This window comes from Gallus gallus, chromosome 2 (assembly GCF_016699485.2).
Source record: "Gallus gallus isolate bGalGal1 chromosome 2, bGalGal1.mat.broiler.GRCg7b, whole genome shotgun sequence".
NCBI classification, from domain to species: Eukaryota; Metazoa; Chordata; class Aves; order Galliformes; family Phasianidae; genus Gallus; species Gallus gallus.
The window spans coordinates 129,921,653-129,945,150 of NC_052533.1; the positions used below are offsets into that span (position 1 = coordinate 129,921,653).

General features: G+C 35.8%; 1 protein-coding gene across 3 annotated transcripts in view; it reads left to right on the plus strand.

Annotated features, from left to right (window-relative positions):
• Positions 1-23,498, plus strand: part of ZFPM2 (zinc finger protein, FOG family member 2) — a 309,751-nt gene that overhangs the window by 42,250 nt on the left and 244,003 nt on the right. Inside the window, exon 2 of one of the 3 annotated variants that reach the window (XM_418380.8) lies at positions 17,466-17,624. The exons of the other annotated variants lie outside the window; for them this stretch is intronic. Within the exon in view, the coding sequence (XP_418380.4) occupies positions 17,466-17,624 (159 nt within the window). The remainder of the gene's footprint in view (positions 1-17,465; positions 17,625-23,498) is intronic. 3 annotated transcript variants of the gene reach the window in all.

Below are 23,498 nucleotides of genomic sequence, written 5' to 3' on the forward strand. Positions count from 1 at the left end.
TTAGGCCCTTCTCTTGAGTAACACTAATTATGACTATAAAGTAATAAAACAACCCTCATATAATATAAATAATAATATAATTAAAAAACAATAAAGAAATATCATTATATGACATAGGAAATATTTTATATTTAATTTGCTTATTTTTTTAATACAAAAGATCCTGTAAAGAACATGTACAATGTGGGGAAAAAAACAACTGTTCCTTTGCTGTTCCACAAGGACTGTTCACATCATAGACTGTATCCCCATCATAGTCTGTGCTAAACTAAGTACAAACACTAGCGTAGGTGTGCACTGATTTTACTTTTTCATTTCTACTTATCTTTGATTTTTGTTACGTCACTTTTATTTAGTAAGGAGAGGTTCTTATTGTCCGTCTTCAAATTAAAATCTTCACTCTCAAGAATTTTGTCTGTATCAACGTATTCTAAAAGTAATTTTGTTCTACTATGTGTTTAGTTCTAACCAGTGATGTTCTTGATGTTATAAAGTCTCTTGAATATGTGCAATCTAGACCAAAGTGCTCTTTTCACAGCAGTGATTAGCAGTGATCTGCTCTTTCACTTCTTCTTGTTTTTGTCTCTGGGTCTTAAATCAGCTGTGGCATCTTTATGTTTTTATTTGATGTTGGAAGACTATGCCCCACAGTGCATGAGATTTGAAAAGTACTTAGTTTGCAGGCTCAAAGGCTTATGAATCTTGCGATGGAATTCTGCAAAGCAGTTGTGTATGTGAGGAAGAGAATACCACAAGAAGATCTGATGACAGGGAAAAAAGCACACTTATTTTTTTGAAGACTGATCCAAATTTCTTTTCACAGTCTTTCCCACTCACCCTCTTGCTTTCTTTTCTAAGTCAATAAAATAAACAGATTCCTTCATCTGATATTACCTGTGCTGGTGAAGGCACAAATGTTGTCACAAGTAGTATGTACTTTTTCCTGAAATTTGATATTGATTGCCAGAGAAAACAGGAAGGACATCTGAAGACATTAACTGGCAAAAGAATAACCCTTTAGGGATGTTTCAAGCCTGGATATTGATGAAGAGAAAAAAAATCCTCTTTTGAGCATTCCTTTTTCTGGGGCATCTAGCAAAATCTCAAAAAAAAAATCCAACGCCGTTGTGCTAAATAACTAGCAGTTAAATGTTGGTGATGATAACAATCGTTTCTCTAGTAGTATTAGTACAGTAATATCATTGGAAAGCCATGGTATATGAAGCCACTGCAAAATGCTTATAACTAAAATATATTGAACTGATGTATTTTACGGCAGTTGAATGACAATGATGACAGATGAAGAGCAGGAGGGAAGAGGAAGATATGACAAAATCACTAACCAGTAAACATGACCACCTACTTCTGACTTTGATTCCATGGTCTGGTTTTCCTAATAGGCAAATCTTTCAATATTTTCTATTTCTTTGCCACATGCTGTGAAGATAAGACCACAGGTCCACTCCTTGATTCTCGTGCACAGAAGTAACAAGAAATTGCAATGGATGGTGACATTTGGTATTATTGCAGACTATTCTGTTTCACACTTGTATTTTTAGTAGTTATGTCTCTTTTAGAAAAATGTACATCTTGAAGATCTAATTATTTCCAAAAGAATTTCTGTTACTGTATGGCATGACAACTACATTATACTACTTGTGACAAGCAGTTACCAGCCATTTTTACTGTTTCTTTCTGTATTATTAACAATTGCTGATCATTATTATTCATATTTCTAATACATTTTATACTTTGATTTTAGACTCCTTCTTTTCTTCTAAAAGCAGTCTTGAAATCAACAGTGTTTAATAATACAACTTGGTTGTCTGTTTTGACTGTAATGGATAACACCTCCTTTAGTCCTGGATGCTTGTTCTACTCCAAGTGTGATGGTTCCCCTTTCATTTTCCAGACCTCTCTGTGATGTGACTGTTGCATGTAGTGTTTGCTGTCTCCTGCTTCTGCAACCAGAGTGAAGCAGAAATTACATGAAAAAAATTATTCTGTGATCAGTTCTGCTCCTTTTAGTATGAGAAAATGTATGAAATAAAGGAGAGTGATCAAAGTATTGACGAGTGTAATATTTGAGAAGGAAAATTCTATATGTTAGACCATAGTATTCAAGAAAGATTACCTTCAAAGAATCTTCTGGTAAGGCAATAATTTCCAGGGTGCCAACAAAAAGCTGTTAGTATTTAGAGGTATAAACATCTTAAAAATGCATTTATATATTAAAAGTATTTTTTGAGGAGTTTTAAAGAAGTGGAATGGATTGAAACTGAAAAGGAAAAGTTTATTTAATGTTATAATTGCTTCTTTTACATTAACTAATATATATTTTTAAGTAAACTGTGTGAAAGCAGTTTCTTGATCTTTACAACTGAAATGGACAAAGTGTGACAGAATAACAGATAATATCAGGGAATCAGTTCTATGTTTCCAGTTCAACATTAACATGATACAACTTGCTTCCTTGAGATTGAATTCAGGGGTACCAAATTCAGTTAACTTGAGCATTCTTCTTTTGTGTATACAGTGTGTGACATTAAACAAAGTCCCACACTGTACTTTAGTGAACTAAACATAGTGTACCTCTAAATATCATGCTAAAATTTCAAAGTTAAGTGGTGTTCTATATTTTGTGTTGTAAGAATATTGACTTAAGTTGTTAGAAAAGTAAGTTCAACCTTGCCTTTCAGCAGTCATACAGTGCAGGAGCAAAGGTTATGAGAACCTTAATTCATAGTTAATGTAAGTTACAACATATATGTAAACTGAGCTTTGTTTTTCTGGAAATGTGCTTGTGCATGTATAAAGAACAGAGGAAAAGTATCAGTGAAATTTTCGCATGCTTAAAGTAGATCACCAGCAAACAATGAATGTTCTTATGGTGTAAAACTAAAGGGAAGATGGAGTGAGAAGCTTGTTTAAAGTACAGTCAAACCTTCCATGGTCCAACCACAGTCAATGTTGATTACATTTGTGGATCTGTTGGAAGTATTGACTCAGTGCTACTAGCGGCTTGCATGGAATTAAAATCATGCCAGAATATGCTTTCTTGATTTGACAGTTCTGGAGGAATTAAAAAATATTCTACTTTGTTTTTTCACCTTTAACTCCCTTTGTTGCCTGGGCTGAAAGTGCTAGAATACTACAGAGTAGTCTGTTATATTTGGCTCTTGATAGTACAAGAAAACATACGATATTTCATGATATGACTACAGAATTGCAGAATGGTTGAGTTTGGAAAGGACCTCTGCAGGTCATCCTGTCTATCCCCTGTGCTCATGTAGGGTGATTCTGGATCAGAAGATAACCTAAATAGGCAGGAGTCTTTAATGAAGTCAATTATTTACTGGAAATTTTTTTGCAAGAAAAAAATTCTAACAGTAGTGGAGCTAGTAGACTTTTCAAGTGAGTCTACTAAGACAACACAATGGAAAAAGATTGCTTTATTTAAGTTTGGCATGCAGAGCAAGATATTTGGAAGGTTGAAAGTATAGATGAAAAATATTTTCAGTCTTCCTGTTCACTATTAAAAAGGAAGTGGAGATTGGATTGTTGAATCATCATCAAAGCATCTAGTGGCCTAATTTGATGGAGCTGTATTATTCCACAAGTTGGTTCAGCAAAACAACAATAGTGATAAGAGGTGATGTGAATGAAGTCTTGTTTTGATTTGATGCTCATTGCTTTGAGGTTTACATATCCTCATAATAACACTTACCAGCCATCTGGTTTCTGGAGGAAAAAAAAGAAAACACAACTTTTTTTTTTTTTCCTTACTGAAAGGGCTAGGACATAACATGCACCATTTAAAAGCTCATTGTCTGGAAATGACATAATGACTTTGTGTTTTCAAATTATTTATTAGTGATTAACTCAGAAAACCAGCAGGTTATGCCAACTCTAGGGGAAATGCAATGTACTTTGCTCAACCTTGCAATTCCTACAAGTAAGAAATCAAAGCGGTAAAAAAAAAAAAGAAGAAGAAGAAAAAAAATCTCATCTGGAATATTAAAGTCAAATATGCTGTAACTTGCACTTTCAGTTTACTTTAAGTGATGTAATTTGTTGTTCTTTTTGTACTTTTGGGGTTTATGTACGTATATGTGTAAATATATATAAGTATAAATGACATATAAATATCATTTTCCAATAAATCCTACTGTGTATAAGACCTGGAGTATGACATATTGTATTACATTTTCCTTATGAGTGATGATGAAAGTCACATTTTTTTGTGGTGGTTGTAAGATGTCAGTGCTGATGATGTACTGCTTAGTAGCCCATTATACTTTCAATTAACACAGTAGATGCTCTAATACTGTTTTCTTTGAAAATCTAAAATACCACATTTCATCCTTATGGTGCATCGTTGTAAACTACAGCAACTGTAATTATTGTAACTAATCATAACTGACAATCTAGTCAGCAAAATGAGATCTGAATATTTCCAGAAAACAAACTGTGCACTAATATTCCTTTCCTGTTGGGCTGTGGACTCTCTGGCTGGGGTTGCATTGTCCTGGAGGGACACTGCTTATGTCTGTTTTATGGCTCGTGGCTAAGTTCTGCATTTTATTCCACCTGACTTTTCTCAGATTATTTGGTTTCTGTTAAAAATATGCACAATTCATTTCTGTTACAGTCTGATCTAAAGATTTAGTTCTAATTTGAAACCCTTCAGTTTTGTTCTTCATATTGATAAACTCCATTATGGGATTAAAATTACTGAATGAATCCCCTGTAGTTATTTCAAATTCAAAGTTCTAATAACACAAGTAACTAATTACAGAGTTCTGTATCTCTTACATACTATTAAGTACTATTATTATATTTCTGAAATAACAAGATCCTTGTATGCTAGACAAAGAGATTCAAATTTGATGTAGCTTATTCCCAACATTTGAACTTTCCTTTGGTGTTGCTTCAGAACTAGTGGTTACTTTAAGCATGGTTTGTTTGGGTTTTTTTTTTCCTGTTTTTTATACATACATATCATCTGTTGTGTTTTTAAGTTTTTTTCTTTAACTACATCATTGAGTTATGGATCATTTTAAGCATGCTTACTTTTTTACTGAGGTCTAACCCAATTTGGCAGTGAATTCTACATACAAGCTCTTTAGGTTTGATCATGTATTAGAGATTGAATTTGGGCTGTCTTTCCGGGGGTCTTTCTACAGTGTTCTCTGTTTTGCTTTTAGTGAAAAAGACTGGGGAAAAAGCAATAATTTGAAGAGAAATGGCGACCCATGAGGGAAGTCATGACTTCATTGCTGATTTATGGGTTTTTCTGATTTCTGGATCTTTTATTCTACTTTTTGATTTTATTACATGATGACGTACAAATGATGAGAGACACATTTCCATCTGAGGAAACGCACCTATAAGCAAAAGACAAACAAGGAATAATCTTTGGCTGCACACAAAAATAGAAAATATTAAACAGAAGAAAAAAAGACCCTTCATTTTCCATAGTAATATAGGTTGGCTGTGCTTTATGGGAAAAATGTGAGTATTTTGTCTTAAAATTGGGGATGTAAAATTGCAGTGAGTAATCAGTATGTATTCCTCTGATCCCTTAATGTACCTGATGTGAGGTTCCTCTTTCATCGTAGCGAACATGCTGGCCATTAAATACACTGCAGCAGCATCATTAGTGGCTTCAAAGTGCTCCTACTTGCATCACATTTTTCCCTCTAGCAGGTGAGCGAGGACAATGATTAGCAAATACCAGCACCTGTCACTCACTCCTCAGGAGATGGCCGAAGAAGTACTGCAGGGAATGAGGGCCTTGACTCTCTTGCAGTTGGAGGCACAGAGTGAACTTCTGTGTCATTCATTGCTCTGCAAAGCTTTGTGATCTAAAGATGGTGTGGGCATGTGTAAGGGAAAATTGGCCCTATTCAGGGTATGGTGCTTTGCCATAGACTTGTAGGCTAGAGAGGAAGGAAGGCTTTCTCAGTGACAGGCAGTGTGTTACATGCTCAAGATCCCAACGGTCAGAGTAGATACACAAAGAAGCTTCTGCTGCTTTACTAATATTACAATTGACTATGTCTGAAGGGAAGGATTTGCTGTTGCACCTTTTGTTTTCATATGTTTTATCTACAGGGAAAATGTAAAAGAAAGAAATTCTGTTTTATTGATGAGAAAAATTGTTGAAATGAAAAATGTTGAAATAGAAAACAATGTAAACATATGTTTTGTTGCATTTGTTTCTTTAAAAAAGGTTCTAGATATCTGATAGATTTTTCCTACCCCTGGATAGGTAAAAAAAATGGCTTTAATCATAGAGAAATTACCAAATTTTTGAATTTCCATAGTATGGATAGGCATAAATTTAGTGAAAGACAGAATTAAGAATCCATCTTCTTATATAAACCTTTTTCCTCATGTTGTCTTTCTCTCTTTTTTTTTTAAACACTGAAAATTTAAACGTTATTTTCATACATATTTATTTAACTGTAGCAATCGGCTTGAGCTGGATAATATTTGCATTAATGTTAGCCACATATCGCTGGGCAAATTACATTTCTAGTATTTCAGAGTAGTTTGCTAGTAGTTTCAAGAATTGTTTTGTAAAAGTTCGCAGATACAAATCATACGGAAATAAATGATGGGTTTAAAAACAATAAAACACAGCATAATCCATGGAAAAGTGCTTCAGGGAGAATATTTCTGTGTAAGCAAACAGGGAATAATTCCTTGTTCACTCTGTTACATTTAAGAAAACTACTGATAAACTACCATTGCAAAATTACTCCTAATGTAGAAGGTTATCTACAGCCATCAGAGATCTATCTCTGAGAACCTTGTGCACAGCCTCCTGTTTGCTTTGCAGGCTTTAGTTTACCGTTCTGTTCAGGAAAAGTGGTGCACTGTGATTCTGTGCAGCTTCTGCATTGTTGCTGAGATTTTAGCAGGGTCTTGAGTCAGTATACTCATCCTGTCACTTCTGTTGTTCTCTTCCTCCTTTCACACAACCAGAAATACATGGAACAGCATCTGTTGCGGAGCCTTCGCTTTGATGCTGATACAACTGTAGGTAGAACTAAGACAGCTAAGACCAAATGCCTTCCTCTTCTAAGGAAGACTTCCTTTTCTGTCTTTGTATCTTTGTGTGGGACAAGGTATCTCTAAAAACTTGATCCTCCTGATTTCTTCTGCTGTGATTTGTGGCATACATGGACATGAAATCTTGTCTGGCCAAGATGCCAGCTTGTAATGATGAGTACTTGCAGAGAAGTGTCCAATGTCAATCTTGGAGGTAGTAAGTGCTACTGATTTAGTTAGTAAATGAGTGACCAAAATGAGGCAGTAGGAAGAGGAACAGGCCTCCAACAATTTGTGGGTGTACTTTATGAAATGTGTGGTGAATGTAACTGTTTTGTAATTGATAGAACTGCTAATAGTTTTCAAAATCTGGTTTGAATCAAGCTCCTCAATCTCTTTTCCACAGGAAAGATTTTGCAATTACTTTTTCTCCAGTTTTTAGTGAATATTTCTGTTTTCTTGCTCTCTAATTATAGTATAATGTTTATTAAAAAATAAATAAAAATGAAAAAGCCATAGTAGTCAAGACTGGTGGAAAGAAGTATTTAATAAACAGCTTACACAACTTACTGTGTTCATAGTCACTGAGTGTGTGTGCTCTTTGATTCTCACTTTATTGCTCACCACTCAGTGTTGAGGCCTTGACTGTGACGAAGAGTTTCAAATTGGGTAGCTTGCATACCTGAGCTACCTGTGTGAAAACGCAGTATAGAAAAGTCATTTCAGTTTCACTGTGAGCCAAAACTCTTACCAAGGATTGACTTTACTGAATTTGTTTCTCTGACACCTTGCCCTCACTCTGCTCACAATCCAAGGCTAGGTACATTAACAGAATATGGTAAAAACCACTAGTTTTTTTATCTATTAAGATAGGCCTTGCCAATTTATCTTATTTACTCTTGATGGATTGAACAAAATTAGACACGGAATTTACCTAAGTGCACAAGTGTAACAAGGTCTTTCTTACCTTGTTACCAAGGTCTCAAGATTTTCTGTTAAATCTATCAGGAATATCTCATGGAATTCATGAAAGGACTGAGGTGGGCTGTTGATCTGTCTTAGGTGAAGGATCACTGGAAGCAAAGATCTGGCTTCCCAAAGACATAGAATGTCTGCAGGGAATCCTCCACAAAGCTTATCAAAAATGTGTGAGACAGAGGCTCATCACTTACAGAGAGATGCAGTACCTGCATATCTAGGCACTGTGAAACATACACAGCTTTGGACTTAATTGGCTATTTTACTTATGTATTTAGAAAGGAAAATAGTGGCTAAACCAGAGTCAGTGACTGCACAAATGGTACTTAATGATGCAAAAGTCTGTTCCCCTTCTCTCTTCTTCTCCATATTTCAGTTGCTGAATTTTCCTGAGAGCAAAACCAAATATATTATTTATGTAACTTTTCGAAATTATGTGAATACATAATTAATACTAAAAGCAAAACGATGAAAAAACCCACCAAACTTCCCAAGATAAAATTTGTCAGTATTTTTTTTTCAAAAGACAGAGCATTGTTGCTAATTCTAGAAGACCCAAATAGCCTTCCATTTCATTCTTTACTGAAACACACTTTGCAGATTTTCTTTCAGTATAGTTACATGGGGTCAGCACCCTTGCTGCTACCAGCTTTGAGGTCTCATTGCCCATGTGAAGCTGCTATTACAAATTCCACTAGCCATTATTCCTAGCAGTTGAAGTTCCAGAATGAAACTACAAATATTAAGTCTTCTATGCTGTCACTGTCTGCATTTAATTTTGAACAAAAATGTATTTCATATGACATATAGAAACATACTTGAAAAAATCCCAACCCTGATTGTTCTACAGTAAGGCAACATTTTGATGCCTGCAAGTGGGAAGGTTTGAAGAGGGGAAGGTTCCGTAAGTGTCTTTCATAACACTCCTATTGCAAAACAATTTCAGTTCTTTGGCAAAACATAATACTCTTCATTCGGTAAATTAGTGTGATCATATGGTTAGCTCTGCCTGTATTACATTTTGTCTAACAACAGTACGCACCACTTACTGTTTCTTCATATTCCCTCTCTGCCTATTTTGATGTAAATTGATAAACCTTCAGAGTTAGTCTCCAGGATGAGTCTCTCTTTCCTGGCCCCTATGAACCAAACAAAGCTTGCAAAAAAATCCAGGAACAACAAGGAAAAAAAACAAACAACTCTCGACAGTAAATGTCTGTGTTTCAGCATGAGCCCAAGCTTGGAAACTCAGGCCTGTCATTTAATCACAAAAATCTTATAGTGTATTTTCCATGCACAAGGGGTTTTTTTCCTATGCAGCTGAAATGTTGGCATTCACAGTGCACATGCATACAATTTTTTGAAATGATATCTATGTAAACTTGTTTTGTATGGTCACTATTTCAGCCTTTCCCTTTTATTGATTGGAAATGTTCTTGTGTAGCTCTAAAGAGCAAACTGACTGTAGGCACTTGTCAGTTTTGTTGTGGCCTCTTGGATAATGCTAAGAGAAAAAAAGATGAGCATAAATGAAAGTGAAGTTCCAAATTACTGGAACATTTAAAGGTCTTTGAAAAGTTTATACACAACCACAGTTAATGCTGTCATGCACTGAAGTGCCAAAAGACCGAGCAGTGAAGAATATTAATCTACTTTTATAAAATCAAAGGGTTCATATTTTTTGCTGTAAAGAAATAATTTGAATAAAATTTGACCCTTTCTACAATAGTCTGTGGGTCAAATTGAACTTACTATTAAAATTCTCTAATATCTTTCTTGTATTAGCATTTCAAAACTCAATTTAAATATTCACAGAGCTCTTTTTTTAATAAACTTAACAAAATTCAGGTAATTTCCTTCAACTTTCTTGATTGAAGGAAGGCAGTAGGTGCAGATATAAAAAAGATGTACAGCTACGAGCAAAACCTGAAATCAATTATATATAAGAAATAACATAACACATGGAAAGAAATTAATCAAAAGGAAAAATTTCTACTATATGATTTTCTTGGTCTGCTACCTGCAGGCAAGGAACGTAAATGAAAAAAAAAAAATCAGCATTCTTCTTATAGATAAGGGGAAAATTAATAAAAATGTTTCCTTCTTACCAGATCCCCTGATGCAACTTATGTTAAAAGTGAGTGGCTGCAGGAAGAACTTGCGCATTTAAAAAAAACTCCTTTTTTTTTTTTTTTTTGACCACAGAAATATACTTTATTCTTGCTGTTAAGCTCAATTACATCAGGTCGATGTGGATTTATACTGTCCAAAGAGCAGCTCTTTTCCATTCCTTTTTCTATTAAATTCATCGTTAAATCACGCTCATAAAGTTTCTACCAGTCTGAAGGTGAGAAATGGTTCATTCTGCTGGGATGCCACAATTAAAATGTAATGAACAGCTCACAAATCGGTGCAATCTTCCAATCTGGAGAAAACTTTTGAAGTTCAGCCAATTTACATAACAGACTGGAGAGGTTCATCGTGCACAGGTAGTGGTGCCTCTCTTGAGAATGGCTCAAAAAATGTGACATGAATTACCAGCATAACTTAGTTAAGTTAAATAGAAAACTCAGTAAAGAGAGAAGCACTTATGTAAAGGTAGGAGTGGTTTGACAAGTTTTTGCTTTCTTAAGAAGTATATTTACATTTTTTTTTTAAACTGATTTGCCAGTTTGTTCTTCAGTCACCTACTGCCAACAGCATGCTTGTATTTTAAACTATTCCTGCAGCAGTCACTTTGTCAAGTTGAGGTATTGCCATGTAACATTGAACAGAAGTGTGTTTAGACACCTCTCTTGGCCCATTTCTCTCAATTTTCCTGAAATTACATAAGGAAAATATTTTCAGTTCTCACAGGGAAGAAGGGAGAGGCGGTAATTTTTACAATGAAAATGGAGAATGACGTCAACTGGAAGCCATGAGAGGACTATTATGGAGTCACGTAGCTGGGGCAGAGAGGGGGCAACTAGTTCAGCAGGGAAACTTTTATTATCATTTTGTTGTCTTTTATTACATTATCTGGAGAATTGTGTGCATCCATTTCTACAGTTCATCTCTGTACCTCCCACTGTAGTTTCTCCTTCTGAAAATCTCAGTGACTGTATGTATCTGGCAGGCCTACTGAAAGTGTGTTATGATTGCATCATCATGTATTCCTCTCCCTTATTTTATTGGCCCATGTTTTCACCATTGGTCTGAAATATCTGAGCCAGTACACTAAAAGAATTCTGTCGAATGCAAGAGAAAGGCAGCTTCCCAGAGTGGAGCTTGGGAGGACATTTTGAATATTGGCTTGTTAAAATTTCTTCCTCAGAAGAAGCTGTTAGATTGTTTCTGTTGCTGTTGGGGCTGTTCAGGTTGCTGTTAAACTTGTCTCTAGGATGTTCTGAAAGTACAGTGGTAGAAAACAGCTCTATTGAGTTAACTAAAGCCTGAATATGAAGCTAAGAAGCCCTGTATGGAAATCTGAACTGTGAAATGTCAGTCTTGCTGCCGTATTTAAAATGGAATAAATGGAGCCCTCTTTATTTATTCTCAGTGTTCCTGACTGATTTTTTTTTTTTTTAAATGATCCTTACTTGTCTTCAGCATATGAATCGATATGAAGTGTTCACCTTATCGTTTTCTTATGTCACTGTTTGTATTTGGAAGAAAATGTTCTTGTAGAAAGAGGAAACAAATGGATTGATTTTTCTGCAGCTTTGCCCTCTGTTTGTAGTCATAGAGCACTGCATACCTGGGTGTTACAGTAAGCTGAGAATAATCTGCATGTGGCAGCATGTTTTCCAAGGAAATACTGGATGGATTGCACAGAACATGTAAAATGCATGATGTCGATCCAGTGAATTTCAAGCCTCTCTGATTTATCAGAGTTGTTATTATTTAATGCTACTACTACTAATTACCCTCATTAACCTCTCCCCAGCCACTCACTGTCAAGTATTGTAGGCTTTCTGAAGCATTCTTAATTTGTTAAGAGCACTGATTTGTGTTGCTGCTTTGGGAACACAGGAGAATTCTAGTAGGTGGGAAGGAAGCTAACCACTTAACATTTTCATGAGATAATTACTCCAATGAAATTTTCCCACAGTAGGGTACAAGCATTTTAAGCACAAAGCACTGAATAGGAAAGCATGTGCTTAATTTGAGCATGCGTTTAAGTGGTTTCATTTACAGAGAATTTTGATGAATTCAACTATGAGAAATGATTACAAAACTTCCCTCATTTAGTGCTATTGAATTTCAATTATTTTGTTAGGGTTAGAGTGCCATAAAACTGAAGTTCTGCACTGCTAACATCCTCAGCCAGTCAGAAGCTCAAATTTGTCTTCGGGGGAATTATTATTGTAGCAAAATGTTCTTTTGTTAGGTGAATGTAAACTCCTTTTTGGTGCTCCGTTCTCACATTTTTCCCCGTTATTAAAATGCTTACAATGTTGTTTTTTGTATTGTTTTGTTTTGTTTTTGCTAAATGTGGCTCATCCTTCTAAGTGTTGAGGTAGCATCTGTTTTCTGTTGTGTAAAGATTGCCACATAGCTAGCTATCTTTCTGCATTCATAAGTATATGTTTACATCTGTGTGATTATTTAAGAAAGATTTTTGTAGGTGTTTAATACATTAATAGTCCTAAAAAAATATGTGCTTGAGTGTCGGCAAATCTGCTACAAATTAGGGAGCTGCCGTTCAGATTTCCCCACACTGCGCTGCCAAGTGGCCTCAATCAGAAGTAATTTTCTCCATGAAGGCACATGCAGTTCACTCGTCAGCCTCTCTGCAGTAGATATTGTTATTTGTATCAAATTATATGTGATGATTTCTTCAAGCAGACTACTGTGTGATACTAAGCCATACATATTTCTACCACATTCATTCCTTCGTTGCTGCCTCTAATTGTAGAGTTTTCCGCTGCTTCTTGTTCATATGTTTTATTTGGGGAAAAAAGAAAAAAAAAAAAAAAGAAAATCCTCTCACAGAAATAAATACTAATAAAACAGTGTAAATACCAAGGGAAGAACTGAACAACTAAACCCCTCAGAATCTCCAGTGTTGTGTACAGTACATGTGGTTACTTGTTTCATAAAGGAACAGTTTTCTCAGGTTTTCAGAAGACATACCGAATGAAGTAGAGGAAACTTCATTTGCCTTCAGAAGCCCTATCTAGGATTAAAAATTAAGCTTTTTATGTAGTGCCTTTGGAAATTCTTAACTGTTTACCATGTACGTAGCTAATCTGAAGCATTTCAGATCCACCTCTCTTTACATAACATGAAATTCTTTCCCTAACTTCTAGCAGGAAAAGAATCATCAAAATGAGAATTGAAGAAAAGCATTTTGATGATTTCTCTGCAATTAACTGCTCCCCTAAACTCTTACACCATCCCAGTTTGAAATTGTACTGTTTTATCTTAGAGCTGCTGACTGTCAGATCATTGTCACACTCAGATGTATTTCAGTGGCAGGAATTATTTGGATTTGCATTGCTCTGTCATCATGGCAGTGTTTTGTTGTAGTGTCACACTTAATCAGCATTTTTCAGCAGAACAGGGATGATACCTTTAACATGTTCCAGCTTAAATTAAAGCAGATATAGTACATGTGTGCCATACGTGCTTAATAATGCGGTCAGTGTAAGTAATGGATATAAAAGCATTAAATTAAATCAACAATTTAAAAGAAATACGGAAGGTAAAGTACTGCATTAAAGTAACTGATCAAGCTGTATATGGGAGGTAGTAGACCAACACAATAACAGCTGGACAGAAACCAACAGTATCAGAGGCAACAGCTGAAAAAGAAGCTGGTATTTTTAAAAGCTTTTTTATTTTCCTATATAACTCTGTATTTTTAAATATTTTACGACAATGAAGAAGTTGAGCAGGCACTGCATAGGTTGTCCTCTAGAGAAAAGTGTTAGTAACTTTGAAAACTCACTTTTATGTTTTTGAACCAGAGAAGAAGTTGGTGCTTTGTCTGATTTGATGTATTGATAGCAGGCAGATCCTGATTGAAACACACGGCCAAATTAGGCAGACGTAAGCATGCAAACTTTGTGTTTGCATTAGTCAGAAGTATGTAGTTCCAGTAAATGTTTATTGTGAGATTCTGACTATTAATTTTTATTCAAATTTAGTGTCCGTTTATGTGCAAATAATTAGTTGGAGTAGTCAAGAATGATGAGTTTAATCTGTTTATACTGACTAGTAGGTGGCTTTTTATTTTACTCTTTTCTTTAACCCACTTTTGTGTTTGATTGATAATCATAACTGCAAAAATTGGGGATAAATATTTTAGTTTATATGAAACTAAAAACAAAGAAGTACTTAATTTTGCTATTACTCTTGTGGTCTGATCTTACTCGTGTAGAATAATGGCTTTTACTTTAGTTAGTTCTATAGAAGTCATCAGTTTATAGGTCTGAGAACAAGCTGCGTGAATTTGAATGCTTACAAGATAGAAGGCAGCTCGGCAGGAATAAGTCAGAGTGTGGGAGTTAGACAAGGCAGCAGCAACATGAAACCTAGAAAAATATTTCTGCACTGATCCCTTGATTGCAGCAAGTCTTGCTGCTTTTCATAATGCAGCATCTGATGTCAGCTGCTGAGCTTCTGTTACAGAAAGCTCTGTCGGATCCCTGCCCATACATGACTAGGTAGACGTCAGTGTTTGTGCACATTGGCTGCCATATGCAGTGCAAAACCTGGTATAGGTGGATACATTCATCTGATCTCAGTGAGATGTGACAGAATTTACATTTGTGCTTGCAAATGCTAAAACATTAAAATTCGGAAGTGTTACATACCTATTCATACCTAGGATTTGCTTATGAGAGTGTTTGCCAGCAATTTCTTTAGTCTGAGATTGGTTTTTAAAAAAAAAACTAAGCCAGTTTTCGAAGCTTTGAATTGGTTTGTACTTTGTTCCCCTTCTGCTTTCTTAGAAACAATGTCAGTGGAAATTCTAAGATTTGTGTTTCCATGGCTGGTGCAAATGAAAGCATACCCACTGGACTTCTGTCATTGTCTTGATCAGTGTGCAGTTCTTGATTGTTATCTTGCTGACTATGTCCTAGTGACCTGAACAAACAAACTGGTTTAACATCTGGGAACACACTAGAATGCCTGACACGTGTGCCAACTAGATTGCTTACACATACTTATTCTGACTTTTACAAGACACTAATTGGAAAAAGTCAAATGGCAACCAGTCTTTTAGGGGGAGGTCAGCTTTAACTGAAATGTGAAGGTTATGCTTCATAAACTTAAAAATGAAGCTTATATCTTTTCTTCAGATTAAAAATATGTGAACAATTTTTGAAGGCATATGGCTGCTTTTGAGATGATGCAGAACATGACATTTATCCATTTTTATACCTGGCAGAAATTGCCATTTCCCTAAAAGGATTTGTTTGTTTGTTTCATTGTGTTTCTCATTTCTAGTTTACAGAATGCTGCCAGGAGTACATGCCAATAAATGGCTCAATATTGTCACATATTAATAAAATCGTGAGATCTGGGAGGTATTTTTGATAACTATTTCAGAAACCCTTATGCTTTCATTTCTGAAATGGAACTGGACACACGTGAGGTGCTCAAACAGCCCATATTTAGGTGCAGTATGTTGCTCATGGCTCTTCCAGCGTGTATTCCTGCTTTGTTCTCAGTTTCGTACACTGTGATAGCCACTCTTCATTCCGTGTGCATATTCAAGTGCCGGACTTTTTCCCAACATGGCTAGAAAGAGCAATTAACAGTAATGGATACTTGGACGGTGAGAATCTTTATTTCTTCAGCCATAATAATAGCCCCTTATTCTAGGAGATATATTGTTGAATGATGGCTTACACTGGTGAATATGAGTCCACGTAAGTGGGTTCATTTGGTCAGATTCTCAGCTGGCATAAATAGTGATATTTCCATGGAAGGTAGTAAGCTATATTAATTTATGGGATCTCAGCTGGGAATCTCAATCAATTTCAATAAAAGGTAACCATCATGTTCCTCTGAAGCAAGAATTGCACAACACAGTCTAAAGTGAATTTTGCTGTTTTAATAAATGTAGGTAGTCCCTGGTTACTAATAAATTACATAAAATTAGAGTGTAGTCAATGTTTGATTTCTTCTAAAAATTTATCCCCCCTTTTTCATCGAGTACAACAGAATCATTTATGTATTGTATCTCAGCATGATAGATTATATAGGAATAGTGTATTTAATACCGGAAAACTATCATATAAATACAAATTACATTTTTTTTCATTAGCCAGCTAGCTTTCATTTCAAGGAAGAAATACACAGTCAATTATAAATGAGGCTGTGCTTTCATTGGAGAGGGAAATAAGTAATTTTTTTTCAAGCCTCAACCATGTATAATGAAATCCCTCTTTTGAAATCCAGTCTTAAGATGGATTTTGAAACACACTGACATTTAATAAAATCTTAGTTAAATTAAAATATGTTCAATTATTTCAAATCTCTACTTAAATCTTTGGGTAAATTCTACACCTGCACATGAGATGTCTTTAGGAAATAGTTACTATTAACCAATGACTGTTAACTGTGTATAAGAAGGAAGAAATTTTAATTTTCAAATATGTTCCAGCTGGCAACCAGGGCTTTATGTGTTACAGACCTGTCAGACATGGCTCTTTAGGAGGCTCTGTAAGAATGGGATGTCTCAGTAACTAGCAGAGTCCGAGACCTTGGGCTGCTGTGTCACTTTCAGGCTCACGCTCTGCTCCTGGGACTGCTGTGTGCCACTGTCGCCCTTGTCGTGTAGTGCAGCACACCAGGTGTTTCTGTAAAGTGAAATGCAGTGTTTGTCCGAGTCCTTCCCAGTGACTGGTAGTCTGTTACAGAGTGTTGCAAATGAATGTACACAGGGAATATGAAACTCTTTTTAAACTCCATCAGGTGCTTGTTGAAGGAAAACAGTGGAAGCTGAAGGTGATACTATCAGTACCTTTGTATTAATTTGCTATCGTCAGTTCTGCTAACTCTGGAAGTGAAGCTTGTGAAGGGGGCCTATTAAGTACTGTAATTCAGCATCAAAAAACAATGACTTACAAACAACAAGAGAAAGCTCTTCACTGCTTACATGGTTTTACAAATGCAGCTTTGATTTCCATTGTTAAAACTGTCTGCTGTTAATACTGCAGCCTGATGAATAATGAAAAAAGACATGTGTGAGCATTACTAATACATATTGTTAATAACACTTTGCATATCCTGATTTGAAGTCCTCACTTAGGAAAACAGTCACTTCTAATTTCAATTCCCATTAACTATTATTTGGTCAATTCTCATGAATGCTGAACACAGCTGTGGAAGGAAGAACTAGATAAAGGCCACCAGTTATAAGTTCGCTAAGGTTTTGTTTCACGTTGTCCTTTTAGATGGTTTTGCCACAGTGTTCCTGATTCTTTTTAAAGGGCCCCTCGAGGATGCCATTGAGGATGAAGAAGAAGAGTGCCTGTCTGAGGAAAATGATACTGTCTCAAAAGAAGACTTTCCATTGGAGGAAAGCTTTTCTGCAGAGTTTGAGCCTGAAAATCTGAGCTGTGAAGAAGTGGAATACTTTTGTAATAAAGGTAATCATTGTAGCCCACCTCTTGAGGGAATTCTGGCAGAACTGTGTCCAATTGGTCAAAAAGATTTTTTTGGTTTAAAATGTATGAAAAGACAGAAAAATAGTGACTTGTGGAGTTTAGCCTGCTAAGGGGTAAATATTTAAATGTGATGGAAGATTTACTTTGCAGGGAGGTGAATCGTCTCGCTTTTAATGTTTTCCTCCAAGAATGTTATTTTCTATGTATTTAACTGTAGAGAACAGGCCTCAGAAGTCACTTATTATCAGATATGAAGCTAGCAATGCAGCATGTCTGTTCGTTGCTCCTTTGCCTAGGAAACATTGCTAGAAAAACAGATTGTGCCTGTAGATTCTAGGATTAAAATAGAGCTTATTATAGAACTTATTATGCATGGTAGAAAAGTAGTGATTTGTGAAAGGATAACTTTTAAAGTTGCAGATGCCTTTTTGATGCATTAGTTACTTGGAAATTATTGAAGATACATGTATTTTAGCATAAGCCACACCAGCTTATTCCTACCCAACGTTCAGTCTGCAAAGCTGTGCTGTTTCCAACTCAGCTGACAGAAAAAGCACACTGCCATGTACTGTTACAGAGAACATTGATTCAAACTTCTTCCTGCCAGATTTCCACTTGATTGCTTTGTTGTTTGTCTTCTGCAGGTAAGGATGCCTATCAAATAGCTGGAATTGTTGTGGTGACGTTCTTCTTAGTCCACAGCCCCCTCAGGCAGTTGGATATCAATGGTTTCTCTGTATTTCCATTCTTTCCCAGATATTGGCATACATTTTGTCATGATAGCTTAATATGCTCCTGTTTCTTTTTTGTTTTTGTTTTTAATAATTATTATTTTTGGCTGTCATGGACAAAGTAAAGTTAATCTATTTGAAGAGTCATATTTGACTGCTAAATATTAGTTCTTTCTACAGTCTTTACAGTCTTTATTCATCTGCAGGGAAGATGTCATTATGTATTTTCTACATGTCCTCTAATGTAGCCTACAAACTTCTGAAAAGATCTTGTACTTTTTGCAGTAGTGGTTCTTGATACTCAGCAAGAAGAGATCCTATGAATTAAAGGAGTAGAGTCCATAGTTTACTGTGGCTGCTACAAAGCTTACTGTAAAGTATGAGAAACCAGAATATAAATAGAATTTATAAATAGAATGTATATGCTATTCAAACAGGGGAACTTAAATGGTATAATAAAAGATACCATTTTCTTAGGTGAATAAGAGAACTGTTCCTGTTACTAGCATTACTAAGTAGTTTAAATAACTATTTGTGTAATCTTTACATCAACATCTCTTGAATTCCTTATGTTAGTAGTGGAAGACTGAGCATTACTCTCAGTTCATAACAATTTGATTCAGTTATTTCTCTGTACTGCTTGATGTATTTTCAGAGACTACCAATGGAAATACTATTGATTTGGGATGAAATTCAGAAAAGTGCATGATTTATTTCTTTCTTTGGAGCAATCATTATTGCAAATTTGTGTTGAATTTCAAGTAATCTTTACAAGTAGTCTTCAAATATTCTTTCTTTTAATGAATCTTTCAAGGAAAACACTGAATCCATGGCATTGTATTCAGCAAGATGAGGAACTGAGTGGGAATGCACTTAAACCTGAATCTTAATTATCATATATTTTATTAAGAACATCTGTTGATTCTTCAGGCTGAATACCTTTTGATTGCCCAACAGTTCTTTTTTCAAGTGTGTTGTAGTTATAAAAGAATCTTAAACCTATCCACTGCAACTGCTGCGGAAGAAAAGTTGAAAAGGAAATTTCTGAGGATGAAGGGGAACATAAAACCCCTAATCTACTTCCAGCTGAGGCAGTGTGACAGAAATTCCCACTTTGAAGTAAGTTGAAAATATCCATGGAAAAGGATGGAATGGGAGATGAGAAATGTATTGTTTTTAATAATATGTCGGCTTTGGGTGAATGCCCTGCTTCTGCTGTGTCACATCTGAACTACTGTTACTATATGGCCACGTACATTTTTTCTGAGGACAAAATGCAAGTAGACAAAACTGATCTGGAAAGAAAATAAATTTACGTTCTGTCCTTTGGTTCTTCTGTGGCTGTATTGAACAGTAAAGATTAAACATGATACCAATTCTCATGATTTTTGTCATGATCTGGGAATCATTTATAAGCTTTCTTTTAATGCTTCAGTATTGAGATTAAAAGGTGAAATAAGAAATCAACTTACTTTTCCAAAAATTAATTTTTCTTTAACTTCATCAGTAGTTTATTCTTTCTAAAAACATTCTTTTTCTTTAACATTATGAGTAGCAACTTGAAAATGATAGTGTGTATCAAATAGGTTAGAGAGTAGAGAGCAAACAAATGTATTTTAATTTCTTTTTTGAGGGCTTACTTCCTAATGTGTATTGCACTCCTTGATGGTATCAGCAGGCTGTAGAACAGATATCTTCAAAGAAGGGAAAATAAATGTGGGTCTTTGTCTCCTCATGCTTCCTCCACAGAAAATAATGGGATGTGCTTGGGAATCCTATGTGCTGTCTCTGCCATTCTCTCGCTAGTGTGGACCATTAAAGATTCTAGAAATTAGGAGGAATTTGTTCAGTGTTCATCAGTTTTGGCTTCCCATTTCCATCTCCTGTGGTTTCTTCCTAGGGGGTGGATGAACTGAGGAGGTTTCATGCAGGAATCTTGAGATGTGGGCAACAAATGGCATGACTGCTGGGGAGGAGGTGCCTGCAAGGCTCACCCCTGCGATGTTCTTCATGCTTCCCAGTCTGTCTAAATGATCATCATCTGAGAACAAAGGTTTTTAACTAGAAAAACTGAGTACTGAAAGTAAAAAATTACCAAATTAACAGTCAATTGAATGAATGTAGAAGATGTACAGGTTCACAACATATCTTTGGCTTTTTGACTGAAGAGATTTTCTTGTTAAACTTTGCCTGATTGTGTTATAAGCAGAGAGCAGTCTCTTATTGTCTCAATTGCAAACAGCTAACCTTTATAAAGCCATACTTGTCATTCCCACCTTATTAATTTGGGTTTGTGAGATTGATTCAGCAGAATAGTTGCCAGACTTAGAAAGCAAAGGCAAAACCTCTACAAAGTGTGAAGCAAATTAATCACATTGACTGAGCTACATGTCATTTTACAACTTCTCTGTTTTCAAAGTTAGGACTTTTGACTATTCTTTTTCTCTTTCCCTTTTTCTCATTACTGGCTTTTACAATAAGGAATCTGGAATATTCCACTGCCACCACCACTTTGGCAACCCCACAAAAACACAGTTTAATTTGCTACATGTGAATAATTGTTCCTGTATTTCTACACATACACTCAAATGTGAAGAACTGTACCGTATTTAAGTATATAAATACTAAAAACAAAAATGAACATTAGCAACCTACTGTTCATCAGGTATAACTTTAAGCTAGAAACAGTGAATTTTCATCCTTTTGGATGAAGTTTCACATCCAAGTATGAATATTTTAGAAGACCTCATTGTTTAAAATGGGATTTAGAATCTGATTTCTTTGCAATTTTGACAGACTATGAGAAAGAGAATATTTTTGAAAAACATGATAAAGTAGTCATGAGTAGTCATAGTGAGCTTAGACTAGAAAGCTCCAGTATTCTAACTCTTTGGAGTAGAATCTAAAAATTTAGTGGGAGGTAGCACTGGGGAAGATGAATTGCATTTTGTCAGTGTGGGGTCTTTGAAAATTGCTGTTTATGCAATGTCTACACTACAGATAAGAAGGGTATCTGATGATGCTGCCCACACAAAGCCTGTATCATCCTGGAATCTCTGTTCCTGAAGATTTCTTTCTCTGCAGTGCCCAATAGTCAGTATCTAGAGTCAGACTCTGTATCAGATTAAGATCAGTTCAGATTAAAATCAGATCTAGAAGATGCATTAAATTAGCCCCAGGGTGTGTACTAGACTTAGGTAAAGATACTCTAGATAAGGAGAGAGCAGCCTGTCTTCTGTGCAGAAATGATAGACGAGATAGGCTCTTATAGCTAGGAATGGGCGAATAAGGTGATACTAACAAAGGGAAGAGAAGTGAACTGGATTCATGATAGGACTAATGAAAACAGGAGGGGAGATACAAGAGGGGAGTACAAACAGTAGAGCAATGCAGAAGTCAGGAAGTTTGAGATCATGAGACAAAAAGCATGGTACTAAATCGAGTTCCTTTGGACTGTGAAGTTGTTTATCAGTAGCTTTTTACTCTCAGATTGCTGTCATCCTACCTAGGTACCCTCAGGTCAAATCAAAAATGTTCCCAATTGTAACTTTCTAAGTTTGCCATACTCATATTACGGTGTGGCACCTCTTCCTCTCTGTAAGCAGCAAAAACAATAGGAGCCCTGCCCACTTATTAAGGGTGAGAACTGGATAAACAAATAACAATTCCTTCTGACAAGTTACAGTTACTTAGCAGAAGTGTTCAGTGAGGGATTAACTTTCAAGGGAAAAGTTATCTCGAGCAGTGAGGGAGATCACTTGAGATTAGTAGATGGTTAAGTAGCTGTATTCAGAGAAGGAATATGGCAAGAGAAGAGGAAAGAGGAAGGACTATAACAGAGGCAAAATGTGGGACTGCTTTTGGGAGAAAGAAGCAAACAGAAGAATATACATATATACATAGGTCGCTCCGAAAGTAATGCCTCCTATTTATTTCCATGGAAACTACAGTGGATAGTAAGAGCACAATGATACTGTTTGATAAAGCAAATTCTCAGCTACAAAACACTATTTTTCAACATAGTCACCACCATTAGCTGTGCATTTTTGCCAGCGATGAAAAAGAGGCCGCATGCTGTGCTCATAAAAATCTGCACCAGCAGAGTGATGAGGACGGATTGTTTCATGATGCAGTGCTTGAAGTTTCTGTAGCACAAACTGCTGCTTACGCCCATAGCTAATTAGAGTGTTGATGTGTGACTGTGTATCCTGATACATTGCTTGTCTTTAGTTGTGGAAGAAGAGAAGGTGGATGAGGGGAATCCAGTGCCCCCTGAAGCTCTCATAGACAGATTTGGGCGAGAACTCAGGGAATGTATAGGACTCTGCATACTGAGTACAGACCTTCTGCTGTAATCTCATATTCTGTTTGGGATGGAGGGGATGAGCTCAGGATGCACAGTATTTTGTCACTAGGCTGCCAGACCAATTTAGGACTGGATTTTTTTACATTAAACCATGTGACCTGATTGTGCAGTCAGACTTGAGGTTTGGGGAAACAGCTGCAGTGTGATTGCCATATAAGAAAAAGCCTGTACAAAGCTAAGATCTTCCGTGCATTAATCTTTCTGTTCATACTTTGTGTGCGCAAGCTATCATGCTAGCGTCTATAGTACTAGCCAAACTCTTAACATTCTAAAAATGCTTTCTGTCTTCCTCTTTTTCCTTTGTACTGTGTGTATGCTTGTGTGCATCTATGTACATACTTTTTGTCATATCAGTCATGTAATCGCCAGCAATATGCTTACTATTTTCTGGATCAGAAAGTAGATTTATAACCCTATTTTTTTTTTTTTTTTTTTTTTTTTTTTTTTTTTTTCCCCCCCAGAAACCTTTTTAATCAATAACATTTCTTTCCTTTCCAGTAATGGATTTCATGATGAATTTCTACCTCTTTTCCTATAGCAAGTGGAAGTAGGATCAGCATAAGGCAGCTATACTATAATCACTTTGAGCTCAATAAGGAGATCTTTACAGGCAACTTTGTTCTTATTTCTTAACGGGATTAAGAAGCTCAGCTCTTTAAATTCTTGCATATAACACTGACATTTCCAGGGTGTGTTTGGACCAGGGAGTTCAAAGAGAAGGAATAGAAAAGAAAAGCCAATATGACATTGTTTTTTACC